This window comes from Daldinia decipiens (genome assembly GCF_022478715.1).
Source record: "Daldinia decipiens strain CBS 113046 unplaced genomic scaffold F4813scaffold_20, whole genome shotgun sequence".
NCBI classification, from domain to species: domain Eukaryota; kingdom Fungi; phylum Ascomycota; class Sordariomycetes; order Xylariales; family Hypoxylaceae; genus Daldinia; species Daldinia decipiens.
This window is the reverse complement of record NW_026054563.1, coordinates 346,912-365,797: the sequence shown is the minus strand read 5'-3', so window position 1 is coordinate 365,797 and position 18,886 is coordinate 346,912. Positions and strand designations below refer to the sequence as shown.

At 46.2% G+C, this 18,886-nt stretch overlaps 6 protein-coding genes across 6 annotated transcripts; 3 read left to right on the top strand and 3 right to left on the bottom strand.

Annotated features, from left to right (window-relative positions):
- Positions 1–2,444: 2,444 nt before the first annotated feature.
- On the bottom strand, positions 2,445–3,959 carry F4813DRAFT_390261 (putative TOS1-like glycosyl hydrolase-domain-containing protein; the record flags this gene model as incomplete). Its single annotated transcript, XM_049246987.1, has 4 exons — positions 2,445–2,914; positions 2,971–3,140; positions 3,193–3,665; positions 3,723–3,959. 4 exons carry the CDS (start codon positions 3,957–3,959, stop codon positions 2,445–2,447), a joined length of 1,350 nt encoding a protein of 449 aa, XP_049098885.1.
- Positions 3,960–8,744: 4,785 nt separating this feature from the next.
- On the top strand, positions 8,745–9,914 carry F4813DRAFT_397177 (uncharacterized protein; the record flags this gene model as incomplete). The annotated part of the gene is made up of 2 exons (XM_049247918.1): positions 8,745–8,768; positions 8,852–9,914. 2 exons carry the CDS (start codon positions 8,745–8,747, stop codon positions 9,716–9,718), a joined length of 891 nt encoding a protein of 296 aa, XP_049098884.1. The 3' UTR covers positions 9,719–9,914.
- A 933-nt stretch (positions 9,915–10,847) lies between these two features.
- On the top strand, positions 10,848–13,259 carry F4813DRAFT_115729 (MFS general substrate transporter). Its single transcript, XM_049238546.1, has 6 exons — positions 10,848–11,930; positions 11,988–12,086; positions 12,153–12,240; positions 12,299–12,384; positions 12,496–12,531; positions 12,593–13,259. The coding sequence occupies exons 1-6, from the start codon at positions 11,232–11,234 to the stop codon at positions 13,115–13,117; spliced, it is 1,533 nt and encodes a 510-aa protein (XP_049098883.1). The 5' UTR covers positions 10,848–11,231; the 3' UTR covers positions 13,118–13,259.
- A 218-nt stretch (positions 13,260–13,477) lies between these two features.
- On the bottom strand, positions 13,478–14,053 carry F4813DRAFT_390258 (uncharacterized protein; the record flags this gene model as incomplete). Its single annotated transcript, XM_049246986.1, has 1 exon — positions 13,478–14,053. The coding sequence occupies one exon, from the start codon at positions 14,051–14,053 to the stop codon at positions 13,478–13,480; it is 576 nt and encodes a 191-aa protein (XP_049098882.1).
- A 324-nt stretch (positions 14,054–14,377) lies between these two features.
- F4813DRAFT_397165 (uncharacterized protein) lies at positions 14,378–15,792 on the bottom strand (the record flags this gene model as incomplete). The annotated part of the gene is made up of 3 exons (XM_049247917.1): positions 14,378–15,312; positions 15,368–15,546; positions 15,665–15,792. 3 exons carry the CDS (start codon positions 15,790–15,792, stop codon positions 14,702–14,704), a joined length of 918 nt encoding a protein of 305 aa, XP_049098881.1. The 3' UTR covers positions 14,378–14,701.
- Positions 15,793–17,343: 1,551 nt separating this feature from the next.
- On the top strand, positions 17,344–18,684 carry F4813DRAFT_390256 (uncharacterized protein; the record flags this gene model as incomplete). Its single annotated transcript, XM_049246985.1, has 1 exon — positions 17,344–18,684. The coding sequence occupies one exon, from the start codon at positions 17,344–17,346 to the stop codon at positions 18,682–18,684; it is 1,341 nt and encodes a 446-aa protein (XP_049098880.1).
- Between the last annotated feature and the right edge of the window lie 202 nt (positions 18,685–18,886).

The following is an 18,886-nucleotide window of genomic DNA, read 5'->3' as shown; positions in this document are numbered from 1 at the left end:
TATACTAACATGATCTAATTCAGATTTCAAATGAGAAGCCGATAATTGTGTTAACTGGGTTCGAGTTACAATATGGGTCATAACACTTGGTCTTCTCGAGTCATTTATGGGCTTTTATAACATGCCTCAGATGTTTCGCGGTCGAGTATAACTACGACGTCCATTTTGAAGGCTAAGTTGGGGACCACTTATAGGAGATAGTGACGTCTTTCAAGAATTGGGAAGACTAGTTTGGATCTTAGAAGGCAATGGCAATTAATCTCTCGATTGCTACAAATATTTACGAAACACAGAAGTCTTGGGAGCATTTACTCCGCTGGCGACCGAGTGAACCAACGGATAGTTCGGGTAAGCGCCGGTTCCTGTATTTCTTGTTCTACGATAGTTGAACAGGTACAACACTTCTATTTCTACCCACCATTCAAGCATCAGGGACACTGGTTTAGAGATGCGACCCGCAGAAGAACTCGGTAGCTTCAATGCTAAAGGGCGATCTTCGATCTCTCCCTCTTTGCAAATGTCCAATCTGTCGAGTCTCTCACCTAATAACATCCACCCGGACGAGATGCTCAGACTTGGCGTCCAATATTGCCTCTACTCAATATTTTACATAAAAAAAGGAGATAACTAAGGTTACTATACTGCTACCGTAATGACATGGTACGGCAAAAAATATATAAAATATCTTCTTATACGACGGTTCACTCTATATTCGAGTGACGTCGTTAAGATCTACCGGGACCTGCCCGCTTAACTGACAGCAGTTAAGCGCATATATCGCCGCTCCACCATTGGAGCCGCAATCGACCCACCAACTGCGGTGTCGAATACTGTGTAGATTAAACTACTTTTAGGTCCGTCTCTAATATCGGAGTACAACTAAGCCACGCCTCGGAGACGCCGAGCCTAACGACCTTAGGTGGCCCTACGAATGCCGGCTCCTAGCGTAGATATTTCTCCGGGGATGATCGATATTAACGAGGCGAATGATCTTGCACTAGCTATAATATTCGGGTTTCATTTAGTATTTTATGTTAATTATGTTCAATTTAATGAGATGGTTTCGAGAGTCGTTTACCGCCCCGGAATCCTTTGGTCGGAATTACAGTATAGTATCTCAACAGCGTTTAAGTATTAAATAAAATAAACAGATGCGTACGGACATTTTAAAAATATTTTTTGAAAGTCTATCTCAAGGACATTTCCATGCGAATATTATCTGACCGATTGCGCAACCTCCTTATTACATCTAGTTGAATAGGTAACCATCATCTCTCATCTTAGAACAGAGTGGCTAAGTAAACCATCACTAGACAGAAATATATCTAATAACTAACTTCGCAATACTCGAAATAAGAATATAAACTTCCAACAGCCGATAACCCCCCGCAAACCTGACTCCCGGGCACCCATCTAATCCTAAGAAAGGGGGAAAAAGGGGGAAGCAGTTTCACGACGCTGCATCGTATACTCCATCCCGAACCCACCCGTATCACGCTCTATTATCGTCCACGGAGCAATCCTGCGCAACGGCACGCGGCGGGGTCATCTCCAGAACCCCAGAACTTTGGTTTTCCATCCTTCTTCCCCCTTATCTCGATGTACTAACCCCCCATCCCCCCAAACAGTGTCGCACATAGACTGCTCGTGCGAAAATAGACGCCGTCGAACACACGGTTCTAAAGCGATGTAGAATAACTAGCGCAGAATGTGAAGGGGGTGAAGATTATTGCAAAATTATGATTGGCAAAGGATTACCTGAAAAAGCCTCCGTCTGTAAAGGTTGGGTCTAATAGGCTATTATTAACTGTATATTGTATATACGTTAAAGGAGCCTCTTAAGTACCTACCTAACCTAGGCTATTACATAAATCCCAATACAACACAAGATACACTAGGTACATAGAGATACAAGGTATACCATTAAAATATCGTCTAGGAATAAAAAATTACAGGTCTGCGATCGGGAAGTAGGTAAATTAAACGAAGTATCACGGAACACCAGATCTGTCTCGGGTTGTTCCCGAGACCACGCGGAGCCTCGTGGTATCACAACAGGCCCGCGCACAATCTTCTCAGCAGCAAACCTTCTTCCAACGCCGAAGGAATCTAGCCGGCCCACCTCTAACATGCAGAGATCCCCAAAATATCACATTTGGCCCACTTCACAGCAACAGCAACTTCACGCTTCAAGGCAAACACTCCGGGACGAGGCAACACCCGCTGAGGCTGTAGAATCAAATCAAATCAAAATATGCAAAAAGGGGGATATCGGGTGCAGAAAAACACATTGCAAAACTGCTCCTATATCCATCGTAGAAAACACACAAAAAAGCAAGTCCAGAAGCAGACGTCAACCGCCGTCCCCAGACCACCATCCCCTCCCTCCTTTCCTCCGTTCTTACCCCCCATCACCCTCGTCCCTCGTGACCCCCTAGAAACTTTTACGCGCCGAAGCTCATCAAGCTGAAGAGGTTGATATCGGGCTCGTCGTTGACCATGTCCTCGACCTGGTCGGAAGTCAGGCTGGTGCCGGTCATGTCAAAGTCGTCATCGAGGACCTTGATAGAGGTGGTGGACGAGGCAGCCTGGAAGACGACGGCAACCTTCATGGTCTTGTCGGTCGGGCGGTCGAAGTAGTGAGAGTCACCAGTTCCGGCAGCGAAGTGGAAAGTCGACTTGGCCTTGGTGTCACCGGAGCGGAGGACCTCAATGATATCAGCCTCACCACAACCACCCTGTTGGGGGCTTGCGTTATCACCAGACCAGCAGCTGCACTTGCTGTACTGGCCCGTTCGTGGAATGGCACCGTTCAGCAGCCAGTATGCGGGCATGTCCATGTTCCAGCCAGTCTGGCCGCTCAGGGGCATAGAGAACTCGGTAAGGAAGACCTTGTTAGCACCACCGAATCCCTCTGCACAATTGTCAGCATTGAACCCGATAATACCTTATTTCAAGGAGTAAACGTACTGTAAGCAACAGAGCCAGGACGAACGGTACCACAGCTGTCGTCGCACTTTTGGTCAGAAGCAATAATGATTTCCTTGGTGTCATCGATACGGCAGTCCTTAAGGACGGTGGGAGAGGGAGCAGCCTTGGTGCCATCTTCGTTAGCGTAGGCCAAACTAGCACCCCAGACACTGCACACAAGTTAGTTGCTAGAACTGTCGCTTATGATTATTTCGCACTCACGTGTCCCAAGTACCAGAAATAGCCGGGTCACCAAAGTTACCGAGGAAAACAAGACCATCGGCAGTCTGGTCCTTAGAGTTGTAGTAGGCGATACGTTGGAAGTCGCCTGCAGGAACATCGACAGGAGCAGACTTAGACGACGACGGAGCTGGCGCTTCGGGGCTGCTCTCAGGGGCAGGGACAGCAGGAGCAGCAGGGGCCTCCGTAGCTGCGGGAGCCGGAGCGGGGGCGGGGGTCTCGGCGCCACCACCGAAATAATTGTTCGCCCACGACACCACCTGGCCATCGATCGTGGCCACGACCATATCATCACGCTTATCGGCCTTGGCGTGTTCGTGGTGCTTCTTGTGAAGGTGCTGGTGGCCATGGCGCTTGGAGTGAGGTCTCTGGACCTCACGCTTGGACGCGCCCGAAGAAGGGGTGAAGACAGCGACAGTCTTTAGTTCGAGGGGACCTCGGAAGTGCAAAGTCAACTGCGCTTACGTTAGAAGTGGGGGGAATTTACCCGCAGAAGAGGAATTGGTACTCACGTCCTCGTCGAACGGGGCGATGGGACCAGAGTAGTCCTTGTCCTGGAACGTGCAAAGACCATTGTTATCCATCTGGGCGACGGCGCGGTACTTGCCAGCGATGTCGAGGCCGCTGTACTTGACCTGCTTAACCGCCTTGGGGCAGAAGAAGTTTCCGAACTCTTCAAAGGCATCGTTACAGAAGCCCGCATTAACCGCCGAGGCCGTGGCCACGACGAGCGCGGTCGAATACTTCATCGTGAGCGATCGAAAGGGAGCCCTTGATAACGATGTTTGCTCTTGCCGAATGTGAGGCTATCCAAGGATATATGCTCTTTTGCGTAGAAGTATTTCGCGTCTCTCGACCCGTTAATATTATTTTTATGTATACGTCGGGCTGCACCTTTCTCTCGAAAACTGGGCCGGAAATACAATAGGCTACGAAGAGAATGTGGACAAGCAAACACCTAGAATGGTAAGTTAAGAAGCGCTAAGCAGAACCTCCGCGGCTGACCTGAATTGAATGTTTGTTTGTTAATGAGCGACTTGGTGAAAAATCACCGTTACAATGAATGACTCAGCGAATTGCTTCCGGGCAAAGAAAGACGACGACAATGATTATTGAAGGTCAACAAGAGAGGAAGAAGGAAAGTAACGAGTGGGAAAGGGGGTGGGTAAATGAGATTAAAGACTACAGCCAGGAACTTGGAGCGACGTGGAGGGAGTGGGAACAGAATGTCAGTTTCAAAGATAGACGCCACAAAAGGACGAGGATGTCACCGGCCAAGGATCTTGTCGGCTCGTGCTGGCCTGGCTGGCTGGTCCAGGAGCATAGATGATTGGATAAGTGACTTGGGTCTAGAGTGTTGTACCTTGCAGTCTGCATGAATCAGTGACTTGCCCGACATAGCGAATTTGACGTAGGATTGAATGTATCCCATCTATTTTCCCATCTATTCCCAGAAGGGGCCAAGATCAGGGGGATCTGCGGCTAAGCCAGGAACCATCAATAGGAACACACCACATGCCGCATTGGGCCAGTGGGCGTGCTGGGGCTTGGTCTGGTTTATTCCCTAGGTAGGTATCAAGGCCTATTCTTTCCTGCGACCCCTTCATTCCATGGGTGATTTTCCATGGGATATAATGATGGACCATGAGAGAGGCCTGATCGTCGCAAAGGCTACAACCATGCTGCCATGCTACCTAACTTGGCAAATACCCACTCGCGGGCAATAATCGTGGTTGTAGGCATTGCGCCATGATAGGACGGTCCTTTATTAACCCCAGTTTCTGCTCATTTCGTCAGTACCAAGCTTTTTAGCGCATGCGTTTCGATCGGCCAGATCAGGACATTGACTCGCTGATACACTAACGTTGATAGATTGGTTGAACTGAACAACAGGAAGCAGAGGATTCAAGCGAGCAAATTTGTATTGGTCATTTGGATACACAAAGGAAAATTCAATTAAGGCTCAGATAGTATCACATCTTAAGATAGTATCTTCTTCCGTCTTGGCATGAGACGACGAGTTTGTGTGACAGGTTTGCATCGTGGATAAAAGAAGGAGGATATTAGGAAGCTAGAATACCCAGGTACCTAAAATAAGGGGTCCGAAAAGATTTGAGGGACTGAAATTTTCCGAGTTTACTACTAACTTTATTAACCTAGTCAAGCCTCAAGCCCGTTTAGTTTGACAGACCTCCATGTAGACTTGCATGGTCCCCTAATGTTATCGTAGGGCGCTAACCCTCTAGTAATTCATGCAGGTACTGCTACCATAGGTACTTAGACATGTACCTAATTGCATAAGGTATACTACCCATGTACCTAAAGGCTAGAGGCTATGTACCTAGGTATGTAACCTAGAGGTCGGTAATCTTGCAGTTCTTAGTTTACTCCCAATCGAGTTTTTAATATAGGTAGGTACCAGGTACGCTTGTAAATCGCCGAGTGCTACTAAAGAACTACGGCCAAGACTTTCTTAGCTCCTAGGTTTAATGAGATCAATAGCCCGACTTTCGTATATTTCACGATGCCGAAGTCAACTTAGAACCCCTGAGTACTCCGGTATGTCAGGAGGAGAAATCCCAACTATAATTTCTCTGGTTGGTTGCATATTCGTTCATTAACAGATTCTAATAATGCAGCTGTCGACACGTCATCTTGTTAATAATTGCAGCTCCTGTGGACCATCGGAACTGTCACAACCATACAACGGCAGCGTCGCCACCATTTTGTGCGCAAGTCCTGCATGAGAGCCCAATACCGCTCGTCCTTGCTTCGCTTCGCACGTCCGGTATCGAAAAGCTTACGTATGAAAGGTAACATGATTGCGGCAATGCGGAAATTCCTAGAGAATTGAGTTATTATTCATTCTTATGTCGCTAACCGAAGTGACGCACGTGGCTGATTTCTGAGTCCGTTCTATTTCCTGGAGCACTGGGGTTCATAGTCTCACACCCTTCAGAACAGAATAAATAATATAAATTTCGTTATACCGCCGCTATGATGTTGTGATGTAATGTAAAAACTCACTTGTGGTTCTGATAGGGTTTGCTGCATTCCATTGCCGATATGATCCGGATACTTGCGCCTTTGTTACTTCGCATCTATCGATGTTGAGCTGCAGGTACCCGAACTTTAAGACATTAGCCGTTTAACAGGATATTTATTTCCGATTTTTTAAGAGAATGAATAGTATTCACCGTCAAATATGACTTGTACTTTTTTATAATAACTACCTATTCTTAAAGATGCTGGTCCAAGTTCATCATTAGATTACAATAGAGTTCGGGATCAACAAACATATACTTTAACCCCTTTCTAAGCTTCGCCTAGATCTTATTTACTGGAAATCAACTTGTCCCTATAGCCTAACCTCTTGCACTATACTGTTCATAGTATCCATACGTGCATTATGGACTTGAGGAAACATGATATTTCGATATTCAGCATACTCTCAATCTAGGGTCTCATATGGAATTTACTAAGCTTACATGTCAAATTCCATTATGACTACCCCGCGACCTAACTCATATAGTTACTAAAGCTTCTCCGCAAGCACCCTGCTAAGTGCAAAACCATGGACAACTTCGAGGCAAAACATCAACGCGTACCATAGGCGTAAATCCCATTATGGTGTTCAGCTAGGACTAACCTCCTAATTAGAGAGTTGGCGATGATGGATCCTAAGTTTGAAAGCTGTCAAACGTCTCCAAGGTCATACCCAGAATCCTACCTACCATTCAAATCCCAAGCTTTGTCCTACTTGGCCAGTTTCTACGTGGTAACAAGCCATTCGGCCTTGAAATCTTGGGCATTCTCTTCTCTCAACTATTGATAGGCTCTTAACCGACGGATTCGCGCGAGTATGTAAGTTGCCAATGTAAGCACTGGAAAAGATCAAAACTAGCTCTTGATGCAACCCAGCCATCGACGTTATATTATTCGTGATATCAATACAGTGCTTATTTCGTGAGGTTAGACAAGGCGCTGGTGCGCCAGTGATGTTAGGAGATCTACCTTGAGACCAGTAAGACTTGTATGTTAACCAGTGATCTCAACCTAGTTAGGTGCATAGTTCTTGGCACGAAAACGTAGCTGTTTTCCTGCTCTCTACTCACGTCATGATAAGCAATAATAGAGAAAACTTGTTACGCCCTCAAGACGATTGCTGATCCAAAGACGAGTTGGTCGACTTGTATCACAGGATTGAGCCAAGGAAGTGGTTGGTATGCTTTGATTCCTATAATTCCCCGTAAGTTAAACACCTGACAGGGCAATTTGTTGAATAGGTATACCATAGTTACCTATATATAGACAAAACGCGCGCATACTACGCCCCGATCGAATCTTCTAGCTATCGCAATCGTAACTGAATATATATCCTAGTATCTGACTGTCATCCTCACCCTTCTTTAGAAAGCCGAGCAAATATACGGCGGGGTAGGGTTACATTAGAATACAAAACCAAAGCCCTGAGTTAGCCACTTAAGATTCTCGCGAGGCCTTTTTTCACCGCTCTTAGTGGGTATTATTTGGTCATTATTCGAGGTTGCTAAAAGTGAATAGCTTCAATCGAATGTTCGAGCCGTTATCTCAGGAGGCCGCCTGCTACTGGAGCTACATCGCAGGATTCGCCATTTACGCTACGATGCTTACTTAGATGTTAGCGAAGCTGAGATAGAAAGGCAACTATATCTACCCTAGTTGTTTTATTATTCGAGTTCTATGACTGGGATCAATATCAACTGGCCTTAGTGGTGATTCCAAAAATAGTATATTCGCACTACGCCCTGGACCAGTGACCTCACGATACTCATGAGCAAAAAGCACTAGCCTATAGCCTGGCTGTTCCATTGTTTAAATAAATCTCATTATCGAATTACATAAGACCCCAGAATCTACGATGGTCATCTCTTTAGCATCTGCAGAATTTCGGCAGTCTATAGGTAAACAGTCTTCAGGGTTCTTGGCAACTTTCTTTTTGCTGTATGTACGTATTAAACCCCCTGTTACGGAGACGGGGTTGGACATGGGAATGTGGATTTGCTATTGGGTGGCTGTGATATTTTTATACGGACCAGCCCTATGAGAGCACAGCTCACGAGTATGGGTGGAAACAGATCAACCAACGTTCTCTCGGTCCAAAGACATGGCCACCACCATGCAGTTATGATACCAAATGCTACCCTATCAGCAGCGTCTTCAAGCACAGGTCTCGTTGCAGATGCTTCATTGGTGGACGTGGAAGTTATGGCCAACCAGCCTCCCAGCCAGCGCTGAACTTTTGTGTTGCAGCCGTACAATACATAGCAACTAGATCCCTCCGATCGAGTGATCGCCAGTGTGTGCTGACGCCTAGAGGTCACGGTAACATGAAACTTTAAAAAGAAATCCCACCGCGTTATATAATAACGTTGGTGTCGCCTCTCCAATAAGCAGTGGCTAGATCCATCTCACCTCATTGCTCCGCTCTTCGTCTTCGCCTTCGCCGGCATGCGACAATTCACACTTTGCTTTCGTCGCGACATCTTTCCGTAATGGCCCAACAGGCGCCAGAAGTGGTAGGTAATCCCCACCACTCGTAATATGTCCAGATCCATGGCATCGGAACGTATAAATAAATTACTTACAACTGCCACAACAGCTTACGGGCCCTTCCCAGGTCCCTGACATCCTTGCCGGGATCATCATTCCGATATTCTTCGCAAGTCTCGTAGTCATCGGCCGCCTTTATTCGAGATATCTACTGAAAAACCATTGGTGGGACGATGCGGCTATATTCTTCGCGTGGTTGTTCGCCATTGCGCTGGTCGCAATCGTCGGCGTCGAAACCGAATATGGCCTCGGCCACAAGTTCAGTAATATCCCTCTCCGGCTGCGACCGGTCGGCATCCGACTATCATACGGGACGATAAGTTGTTACCAAGTGTCGTTAGTCCTAACGAAGATCAGCATTCTGTTGTTCTACCTGCGAATCTTAAAGATACCGTATCAACGAGTTCTCGTATTTATCACCATGGGCTGCGTCGTGGTCTACGGCATCGTCTTCTTCCTTCTCACTTTCTTCCTGTGCAATCCAGTACAGAACAGATACGAATTCGATATCAGAGTAGGACATTGTCTGGCTTACTACCCGATCCTGACAGCGTCGGCTGCCTTGCATACGGCAACTGATGTATGGATGATTGGAATGGTGCTCCCCCATATACTTAAAATGACGCTGCCGATACGACAAAAAGTCGCTCTTGCGTTCGTCTTGACTTTAGGTATATTTGTGGCTTGCGCCTCTCTGACACGGATGGCTGTTGCATGGGAATTCCTCGACCCCAAATATGCCCAGTGGGACTCGTTTTCATTTGCGATCTGGACCACGTTGGAGTCGAGCTTAGGTCTGGTCTGCGCCTCGATACCAATGTTGAAGCCCTTAGTCAGGCAGTTAATGGGTCTGAAGCCCTCCTCTAAGCCCGATGTTTTGAAGAACGTTCCTCGAACCAGAGGGCCGGAGAGATAAGAAAATTGAATAAATGAATACGCCTCGGATGCGACGACGTTATGGACGAGGGGCGGAGGAGACGCCGATATCGAGGGGATCGACCTCAGGCCAATAAAGACTAATCAAACATATAGAGCCCCGACAGCAGGAGCGATTTCAGAAGAAAGACTTGTCACTGTGTGATGTCTTATGAGGTTGGGGGTTTGGAGAGGCCGCCGCGACCATGGCAAACAAAAATATAATGAGCGATGAATTTACGACATGTGCTATTTCATACTGGTAGCTTAAAAATTATGAATTCGTCTTCTGAGATGTCCCCGGATATAACTAGACAGATTTATGACGTTACGCCTGCATATGTCGCTGATGCGGCTCGTGAGCGTACCTCATCTACGGTACGTGTCCCCGGAAGTAACATCATTTGCATCTTGCGTAACATACGAAGCCCAACTTGAGTCTTCATTGGCTATATATATGATGAGCCACTTGCTGACCTAGCCTTCCGCTCTTACGGCAGCTTTGTAAGATTTGATGTTCTATCGGCGGCGTCAGATCCTAAAGCATGTCTATGATATACTCGGCTCGATATCGACATATCAACAACGCAGCCCAAGACAAGAGTCCCTGTTCCCTTCCCGGCGTAAGGAGGTACTCAACATGACGGACTGCTTGATTGCAACCTTTCACCGCAGTTAAATACCAAGTAACATGCCAACTGAAGCGCCGCTTAACTTGGCCGGCTTGATAAATACTCAACTACCTACTGGTACTGCGTGGTGCACCTACTATTAATTTCATCTAGAATGAGCCCAATGACCGGCTCAAGTTGCATCAAGAGGAGAGAGTAAGATACTTTTCTTTCTAGTGCTAGTAATTTCACAACGTGCGATAGCCAAGACTAAAGGGTATATGTGCGAACCATAACGAAAGCATGGGCTAAAAGTCTATCATCACATTGAGGCGCCCCTATTATCAAAACTTGTAGAATATCATACTCTATAAAACTAGTCAAGCCAATAAAAACTATCAAAAACATTGTAATCGTGCGTCTTAATCAAGACCATTAATAATCCTCTATTTTACGTTGGTAGGTATGTTCCCCCACACAAATCTCCGTACGATTACTTGTGATTCAAAATTACGCCATCGGAGACATCAATCATGACATCGACCTAGCCACGAACTAGAACACATTTTGCGTGTCAACCGAAACTTAGCCAATCAGACTTGTTATTTAACAGGCACCTCGCCCTCTTGTATCACGACAGCCGACCCCGTCATGGCGAAGTTGGTTGAGCTCCTCAATCGTTATCGAGTCGGGGGTTTACGTATCGTGGTGGTCTGTCACTACGCTTTTTTGTTTTCGCTATTATCAAGGGTCGGACGTGATTACTACCATGGTTTTAGTCAACTGTAAATAATTCTTTTTATAAATTAACCATCTTCTTTCTCGTTAAAGTCGTGGTTAGAATATACGGTTAATCGGCGCCTAATAGTAGCAGAGGAGTGTTCATCTCACCCAGCAGCCACGATGTCTGAGTACCCCTCACCTAAGGAGATCTTGGTGAACGAGTCTACCTTTGATGTCGCGGGAACTTCGCGACAGGAATCGGAATCGGAACCGGAGCCGGAGCCGGAGGAAAAAGTTAAGGCGCCATGGTGGTCGTACATCTGGGACTACGAGCCCGGCCGGTCTCACGAGGAGCGCGTGTTCATCCAGAAGCTCGACGTCTTCTTGGTCACCATGCTTTCGTTTGGGTACTTCATCAAGAACCTAGATCAGACTAATATCTCGAATGCGTTCGTCAGCGGGATGAAGGAGGACTTGGGTATGAATGGCAACGAGATCAACCTTGTTGACACTGCGTGGACGGTGGGCTATGTCGTCGGACAGATTCCGTCGCAAATCGTCCTAACGAAAGTTCGACCCTCCATCTGGGTTCCGTCGTGCGAGCTTGTCTGGACTCTCTTGACATTCTGCCTCGCGGCGGCTAAGACTTCGAACCACGTCATCGCCATCCGTTTCCTCGTCGGGTTGGCTGAGTCAATTTTCTATCCAGCTGCCCATACGATCCTTGGGTCGTGGTATAAGCCCTCGGAGCTGGGGAAGCGAGCCTGCATCTTCCACGCATCAGCAGCCGCTGCCGCCATGTTTTCGGGCTACCTCCAAGCAGGCGTGTACCGAGGATTAAATGGAGTTAACGGGTTAGCTGGCTGGCAATGGCTCTTTGTATGTCCACGGCCGCTGTCGAAGTTTTCTAGTTGTTTGGCTGACGCTCATGTTTAGATTATGGACGGGGTCATTAGTCTCCCAATCTGCATCGCGGGATTCTTCATACTGCCGGACCTCCCTGAGAACACAAGGGCTTTCTACTTGAGCGAGGATGTAAGTCTTTGCACATACCTATCATTATGTAGTGATTTTTAAATTGACTGACGAGGGAAAACTTAGGATCGTGCTATGGCTAGGGAGCGTATGAACAAAATTGGGCGTGCACCTCGCACGAAATTAGGACTTTCCACCTTCAAACGTATATTCGGTCAGTCCAACACTCCTTACCCAACCTGAATTATGATATATACTAATAGTTGAGATAGGTCGGTGGCACGTCTATCTCCTCACACTATTATATGTTATATTCATTAATGTCGGACCGTCGTCGAGTATCAACGTTCTAGCTATCGTAAGGCGTCCTTCCCCTTTTAACTCTTCTTGGGGTTATTCTTCCTGAGGGGTACCAAGTGTATTTAATCCCCTTCGGTAGTCAATCACTAACATTTGTTATTATCTATAGTGGCTGAAATCAAGAGGAGAATCCGTTGAAAGAATAGTGAGTAAACATAGTTATCCTTACCTACCACTCAGATTTATTAACGGCGAATTACCACCAGAACATCATTCCCACGGCCATGTCAGCTATCCAACTTGTTCTTACAGTCACATTTGCCATTGTCTCCGACGCTATTCGTCAGCGGGCGAGCATAATGTCTATCAGCACATTCATCGGCGGCTTTGCAGCTCTAGTATTAGCCATTTGGAACGTCCCCGACGGCCTAAAATGGTTTGCGTTCCTCATTCAGCGCGGCTCGGTCCCATACGGACCTCTCAGCATGAGCTGGACGAACGAGATATGCGGCGCGGATGCTGAGGAGCGGGCTATCGTCATTGGAATTATGAATTCCGTGGGCTACGCTTTTAATGCTTGGGTGCCCTTACTAACGTACCCTCAAGTAGACTCTCCTAGGTTTAGGAAGGGGTTCATCTCTACAACGGTCCTTTTCGGCGCGCAGGGCATTATAACAGCAATAGTGGCGTTTATGTATAGGCGAGATCGAAAGAAGAACAACCGTAGAGACGATGCTCCTGGTATTGGGGATGAAGGGGGTGTTATCGTGAGTTCTCTGGGTCGCCCCTGACTCAAGTCTTGGCACTCGAAGTTCAAGACCTTGGATATTGGCTATATGGTATCAGACTTCGAGTAACTCTTAATGTACATATGATATTATTCAAATAGCCATCTATTGGGTGCTACCATACAACGTATGATATATAAACAAGGATTAAGAGAATTACAATTAGTCGATTGCTCGTTCAAGAGTGGAATCAATTAATACCTACCTTAGGTAGGTACCTAGGTAGGTATGTATTGCTAGTAGGTCTAATCTATAGACGACAATCTAAAGGCCCCCTATGAGCAATCTACAGCTCATCTATCTAGTAAATTAAATCATACTCTAAGCTGTTTAATCTTGGGATACTATCCACTATCGTTGCCCTTACGGACCAAACCCCCATAGCATTCTGAAGGCCGTTCGTTCTTCTTCTTCATCTAGAAGTAGCAAGGCAGGGTTCTGCAGAATCAACCATTCTGGACCTCTCAGCAATTCCATGCCTGTTCTTGGCTCCGTTGGCGGCGTATCGTTCCTGCGAAGACTCTCCCTAATGGCGACTATCTCCAGGTGTTGCTCTTCTGGCTCACAGGTACCGAAGATGGGGAGTACCTCGGGTTGCATCCTGCTGCGGAAGACATCCATACGACATGTTGGACACTGGGAATTTTTTACATTGATGTCTTTCATCAGCCACTGGGAGATACATTTGTAGCCGAAGGCATGACCACATTTAGGTAAAACTGCAAAAGGTTCGTGAGTGGTTCGTGACCTTTTATCAAGGTCATGGTTTACGAGGCTTAGATGTGCGACCTGGCAAATATGACACTTGATGTTGAGTCTAGTATTCTTGTTAATAAGATACCCGTCTTCGTTGAAGTGCTTAAGAACCTCATGGAAGTATTGGGTATCTACGGTTATAGCCTGTTCAGAGCCAGGGGTTTGTTCGGGAGTCTGCTCCATATTGCTTTCTTGATTAACAGGGGATCTATCTGATGTAAATAAGTAATTAAATGTAATAATGCAATGCTATGATTTTTTAGTGTGTAAGACGCCTCTCTTATATAGAGGCCTTTGACGGCTCATTGTTTACGAATACAGCTTCTAGTGGTGAATATTGATTTTGAATGTTGACATCTTATCTACAAAGGTCTGGTTCGGAAACAATTAAGACTTGTACCGTATGTCCCGGAACAACTCATCGAATATATGATGTGGACTTGGAAGCGAACAGAGAGCTAATTACGAAGGCATCCTATATAACCAAACGCGATCTGGCAAAATTACATATTATGTAGTACGTGAGTTATTGTTCAATGGAAACCGTGTCGTCCACCTGGGTTAGGTGCCTAGTTAATATTCCTGTCTTAATTTACTCCTATCCATTGCCAATGACCCATCCCCCTTAACCTATCTCATATCGGTATACGTACCTGATTAGATCTTCTGAGTATATAATATACGCATAGAACAATATAGATCCCTATGAAACTGCCATAAACCTAACCTGAAAAAATTAACTCCGGCTGAATTTGGGCTGGCCATCTCGACTCGAAGCATACCTACCTAGCTAGGTAGAAGTATTGAGGGCGACCCTCATGATTACCTACGTTACCTCTGTAACGGGATACCTGGGGACCGCGGGCTTCTTGTCTCAGATGAAAGCTCTGTGCCAACAATATCTGTACCCGGGAGTTCTGTATAGGTGCTCGAGTGTAGTTCACTCCTCTTGGGAGGCTCCGTTTCACCGGGGCCTCCATAGTTATACATGGCCATATGAGGGACTGTATTAGCATATGATGATGGGGGGTGTTGCCATTGGTATTGCTGCTGCTGCGCACTTGTTGCCGCTGCGGCGGCTGCTTCGGCCTCCTTCACTTTCCGACTTAACAGTCTATTCCGCCAAATCATAAACCCTAGCCCCGCAAGAGCAGAAGCAATGATGACACCTTCAATCGCTAGTCCTGCTACCGCACCGGAAGAAATACTTGATGGGTTCTCCGTCGAGGAATTGGTGTTTGATGAGCCCGAAATGGTAGAGGACGCTGTGGCGAGGGGTATTGCTCCTTTACCAGACTGGAGCTGTGCGACAACAGTACCGATAGGTTGTGTTAGCTTAAAGGCATTGTCACAGCAAAGTTGTGTTGTCAACACATTTGCGTCGCTTGCGCAGCACCAAAAGGTATCGTTGCAAGTTTTTAGATGGGCGTTATCGAGTTTGACTTTCACTCCCTATTAGCTAAGATATCTGCCAAGAGGGAAAGGCAGTTGACTAACGTCCAAGGCAGTACTGAGGACAGCTCGGGTCTTTGAACGTTGGATCCGTGCATGCTGTCGACCAGAGCAGGTGGCTCTGCTGGCGAGCGATGGTGTTCAGACACAGGCCGGTTGATAGACATGCATCTCCGTTCTCAGCGCTACAGCATGCGCTATGGGATCCTTCTACTCCGGTAGCACTGGGTCATATACTATCAGTATATGGTATGAAAATGATTGAGTTAAGTTCCAGCACCTTTATTATGGGCTGGTTTCACCCAATACGTTGAAAGACAGCAAAGAACTGGGTTCACCTACTTAGGATTGCACACTTCGTTCGATGGTCCTGCATTTGTGCCGTCGAGGTGGTAACAGGTCACGGCCAATACCTGCAAAACCAAATAGCTTTCAAGAAGAAAGAGCAACGTGCTTCTAATTAATAGCATCTTTAGCATTGTCATATATGATATACCCAAATATATAAAAGTGAGCGAAAGGGTATTTATCTTTCAATAGATCTCAGAGGCACGACTAGTTGATGAAATCAAAATAGGTAGAACAGAGTAGAGAGTAGGGGCGAAACTAGGGAACGACCTCAGGATATACTGTTATATTATTATTATACATGCAGAGATGGCTACCTCCCAGGTCTGGGGTTTGTCATGGGGGCTATTGGGGTCGGTGGTGTAAGATCGCGGCTTGCCACCTAAAAGGGGAATCTCCTCAACGTCGATCTGCTATTGCCTGAGATCCACATCGCAACATCTCACTGGATATCCGAACGCGTCGTTCGATCTGGAAAATATCGATTAATTATTGCTATATACCTCTTAAAGTCCTCCAAAGTTGGGACTGTCCGGTGATTGGCGGAATGACGAGGCGCTTTGGACACTCGACATCTACCATCCCTCTACCTACCACCCTTGGGGATGCTTAGCATGTCTTGGCTTACGACATTAGAGAAGTATTCTTTTCTCTATAAGGCTGAGCTGAGAGGCTTTGAACTAGGTCCCTGGGATGTCAAGGAGACACCGAATTGTTTCACTATGACGTTCCCTCTCGGTGAGGGCCTGCTATTTACTATATGCTTTATAGTACGTCCGAGCTCAGGCCGCATTGAAGTCCTCACCGTCGGCGATTTTAGGTTAAAATGTGGCATAGCGTGCGCATAGCACCAAGCCGTAGCCATTAGTTAGGTAGAGATAGTTGTTTGAGTGGCACCTTGACATAATCCCTAATTATCCCCATATGATTCGTGAGAAACTTTTCATAATACGCAGCAGTGCGCATTTCTAATTTCTATGAGGGCGCTGGTATTTGGCTTTTCTAGAACTCTTTGACCGTAACTATATCGATGGTCGCATGCCCCTTCGAGATATTTTCAAACTACTAATGCATCATCCCAACTCAAAAGGTTACTTTGGCCATGCTAAACGTTATGTGAATAGACATGTTCGGACTATCGTAGCGGCGGTTAGATCGTGGCTCGTCCCCCCTTATAGACTACCTAGGTAGGTAGGTACCTAAGTGAATAGAACGCCAGATTGTATATCCACCGGGGAACTATGCCTATTAATAATAAGTATAAATTCTGGAAAAGATACCCTCAGTTAGGTATCTGATTTGCGTTATTAGAGTTTCGTGAATATCCAACAACTCTATGACTATGTGATTTTGTGTGCTGGGACAGTTGCTTTAAGTATAAGTAGGTTAGGTAGGTACTTATTAGGTTCCCATTCTCTTCTATTTCCTAAAGTCCCAAAATGTACGTATATAAGAAGCGTGGGAAGATCACTTGAGTGAATTTGCCCTCATAAATTCTTTCTCTGTCCCCTTGCCTCCCTTAGACAACATTTTCTACATGATCAAATCATCCTGCTATCGAGTAACCTAACGACGTCTATGCGAACAGGTGCAAGAACATGATCGCTTATTCCGAGATTAGAAGATATATACGATATTTTAACCCTCGGATTGAGGAATTCTCTTATAAAGCCATGACAAGATTAGACCGTATTCATCGCCACCTAGCGAGAACCAAGGATATGCGAGAACCCGATGAGCTCACCTGGCGGGAGGATAGGCTGATCCCTATCCTAGACACGAGCAATATTCATAACCGGAGACAGCTAAATGACTTATTGAAACGTTATGTTCCTACCATGAAAGCGGTTAAGAAGCTGCCTGCCAATACCGCTTTCGTCGCCTTGGAAGTCAAACCCAAGTTTGTGATTGGGGGGCTCTTTGACGTTGACCTGGCACTTTTAACGAAACTCGAGGAGCATACCTGTAGCAAGCACGAGGAAATGCTATCTCTCGCAGACTTCATAACGGAACGCCAGGTTAAGGTCATGTCGTTGAGGATCAACATGATAGGCCGAGAGGAGGTAGTCAAACCTAGGGCGACGACCACAATAGTCAATGCTATGAGGCAACTGTGCAAAGAAGTCCTAGGTCAAAATATCGCGCTTATCGGCTTTTCTCTTCCAAAAGATATCGAGCGCATAGGCTTGAACTTTGCGGATATCAACAACATGTTCCCCTATTGGATAGACCTTTCAAGGATGATCGCAGCAGTTTCTCCAACCTTAGCATACCATCAAATTAAGATGGGAACCATCCTTTATACCTTTGGTTACAACTCTATCGGTACAATATGGTTTGTAGGAACTCCCATAGTCGTCAACGAAGCGGTTAAAGCATTAGCCGTGCTAGAAGGGTTGCAATGTCGAGAGGGCGTAAACAAGCTCATACTGGGAGAGCGAAAATTCCCAGGTATAGAGATTGAAGCCCAGGTCGAGGCCTTCAGATTCATGCCGTACAAGGCGTTGATCCATAACCAGGGTTCACGTCTACCTCCTAGCATCGATTCTGCCCAGAAGTTGGCTTTCGTAACAGAAGACTATCGACCCATTGGAGTTGCCGCCGACATATGCGATGTACGGTTTGAAGGGTTTAAACCGTGCTGTCCCGGTATACGCGAGACGCACATGACTCGAGGGTGCGTCTGTTTTAAAGACAAGAAAGCACTAGATGAGTTTATAAACGACGTTGATGGTAGCGTCATAGACGGAGTGACGATCAAGGTTGAGAACATCCCTTATCAAACGTTCTGGAAGTATTTAAAGGATGCTATCAAGGCGAAGGGCACTTATATATATGATCGGCTAGAGATTGCTGCAATGATGGCCAAAGGGAATATACCGCGATGGTATGATGCATTATTCTCGCCAGCCGATAACAGGTTCCCATGGTGTCCTAATCCGGAGGACGCACCTCCTGGCTACTATGATACCGATGATGATAGCATAACTTATACCAGTCGATTACGGGGCTAAATATAATTTCTTTTCTTCCTTTATTTATAGTTATACCATTCTTACTATCTTGTTGGTGGCTGCTATGTTGATGGAATCATGCAGGGAGAAGCCTTGCAAATTCTTGGGCGTCGGGAAGAGACAATCCATATCTGTTAACGCTGGCTCGGATCAGTACAAGTAGATTTTAAATGGCTCACTTAGAGTTTCGGTTTATTCTTAG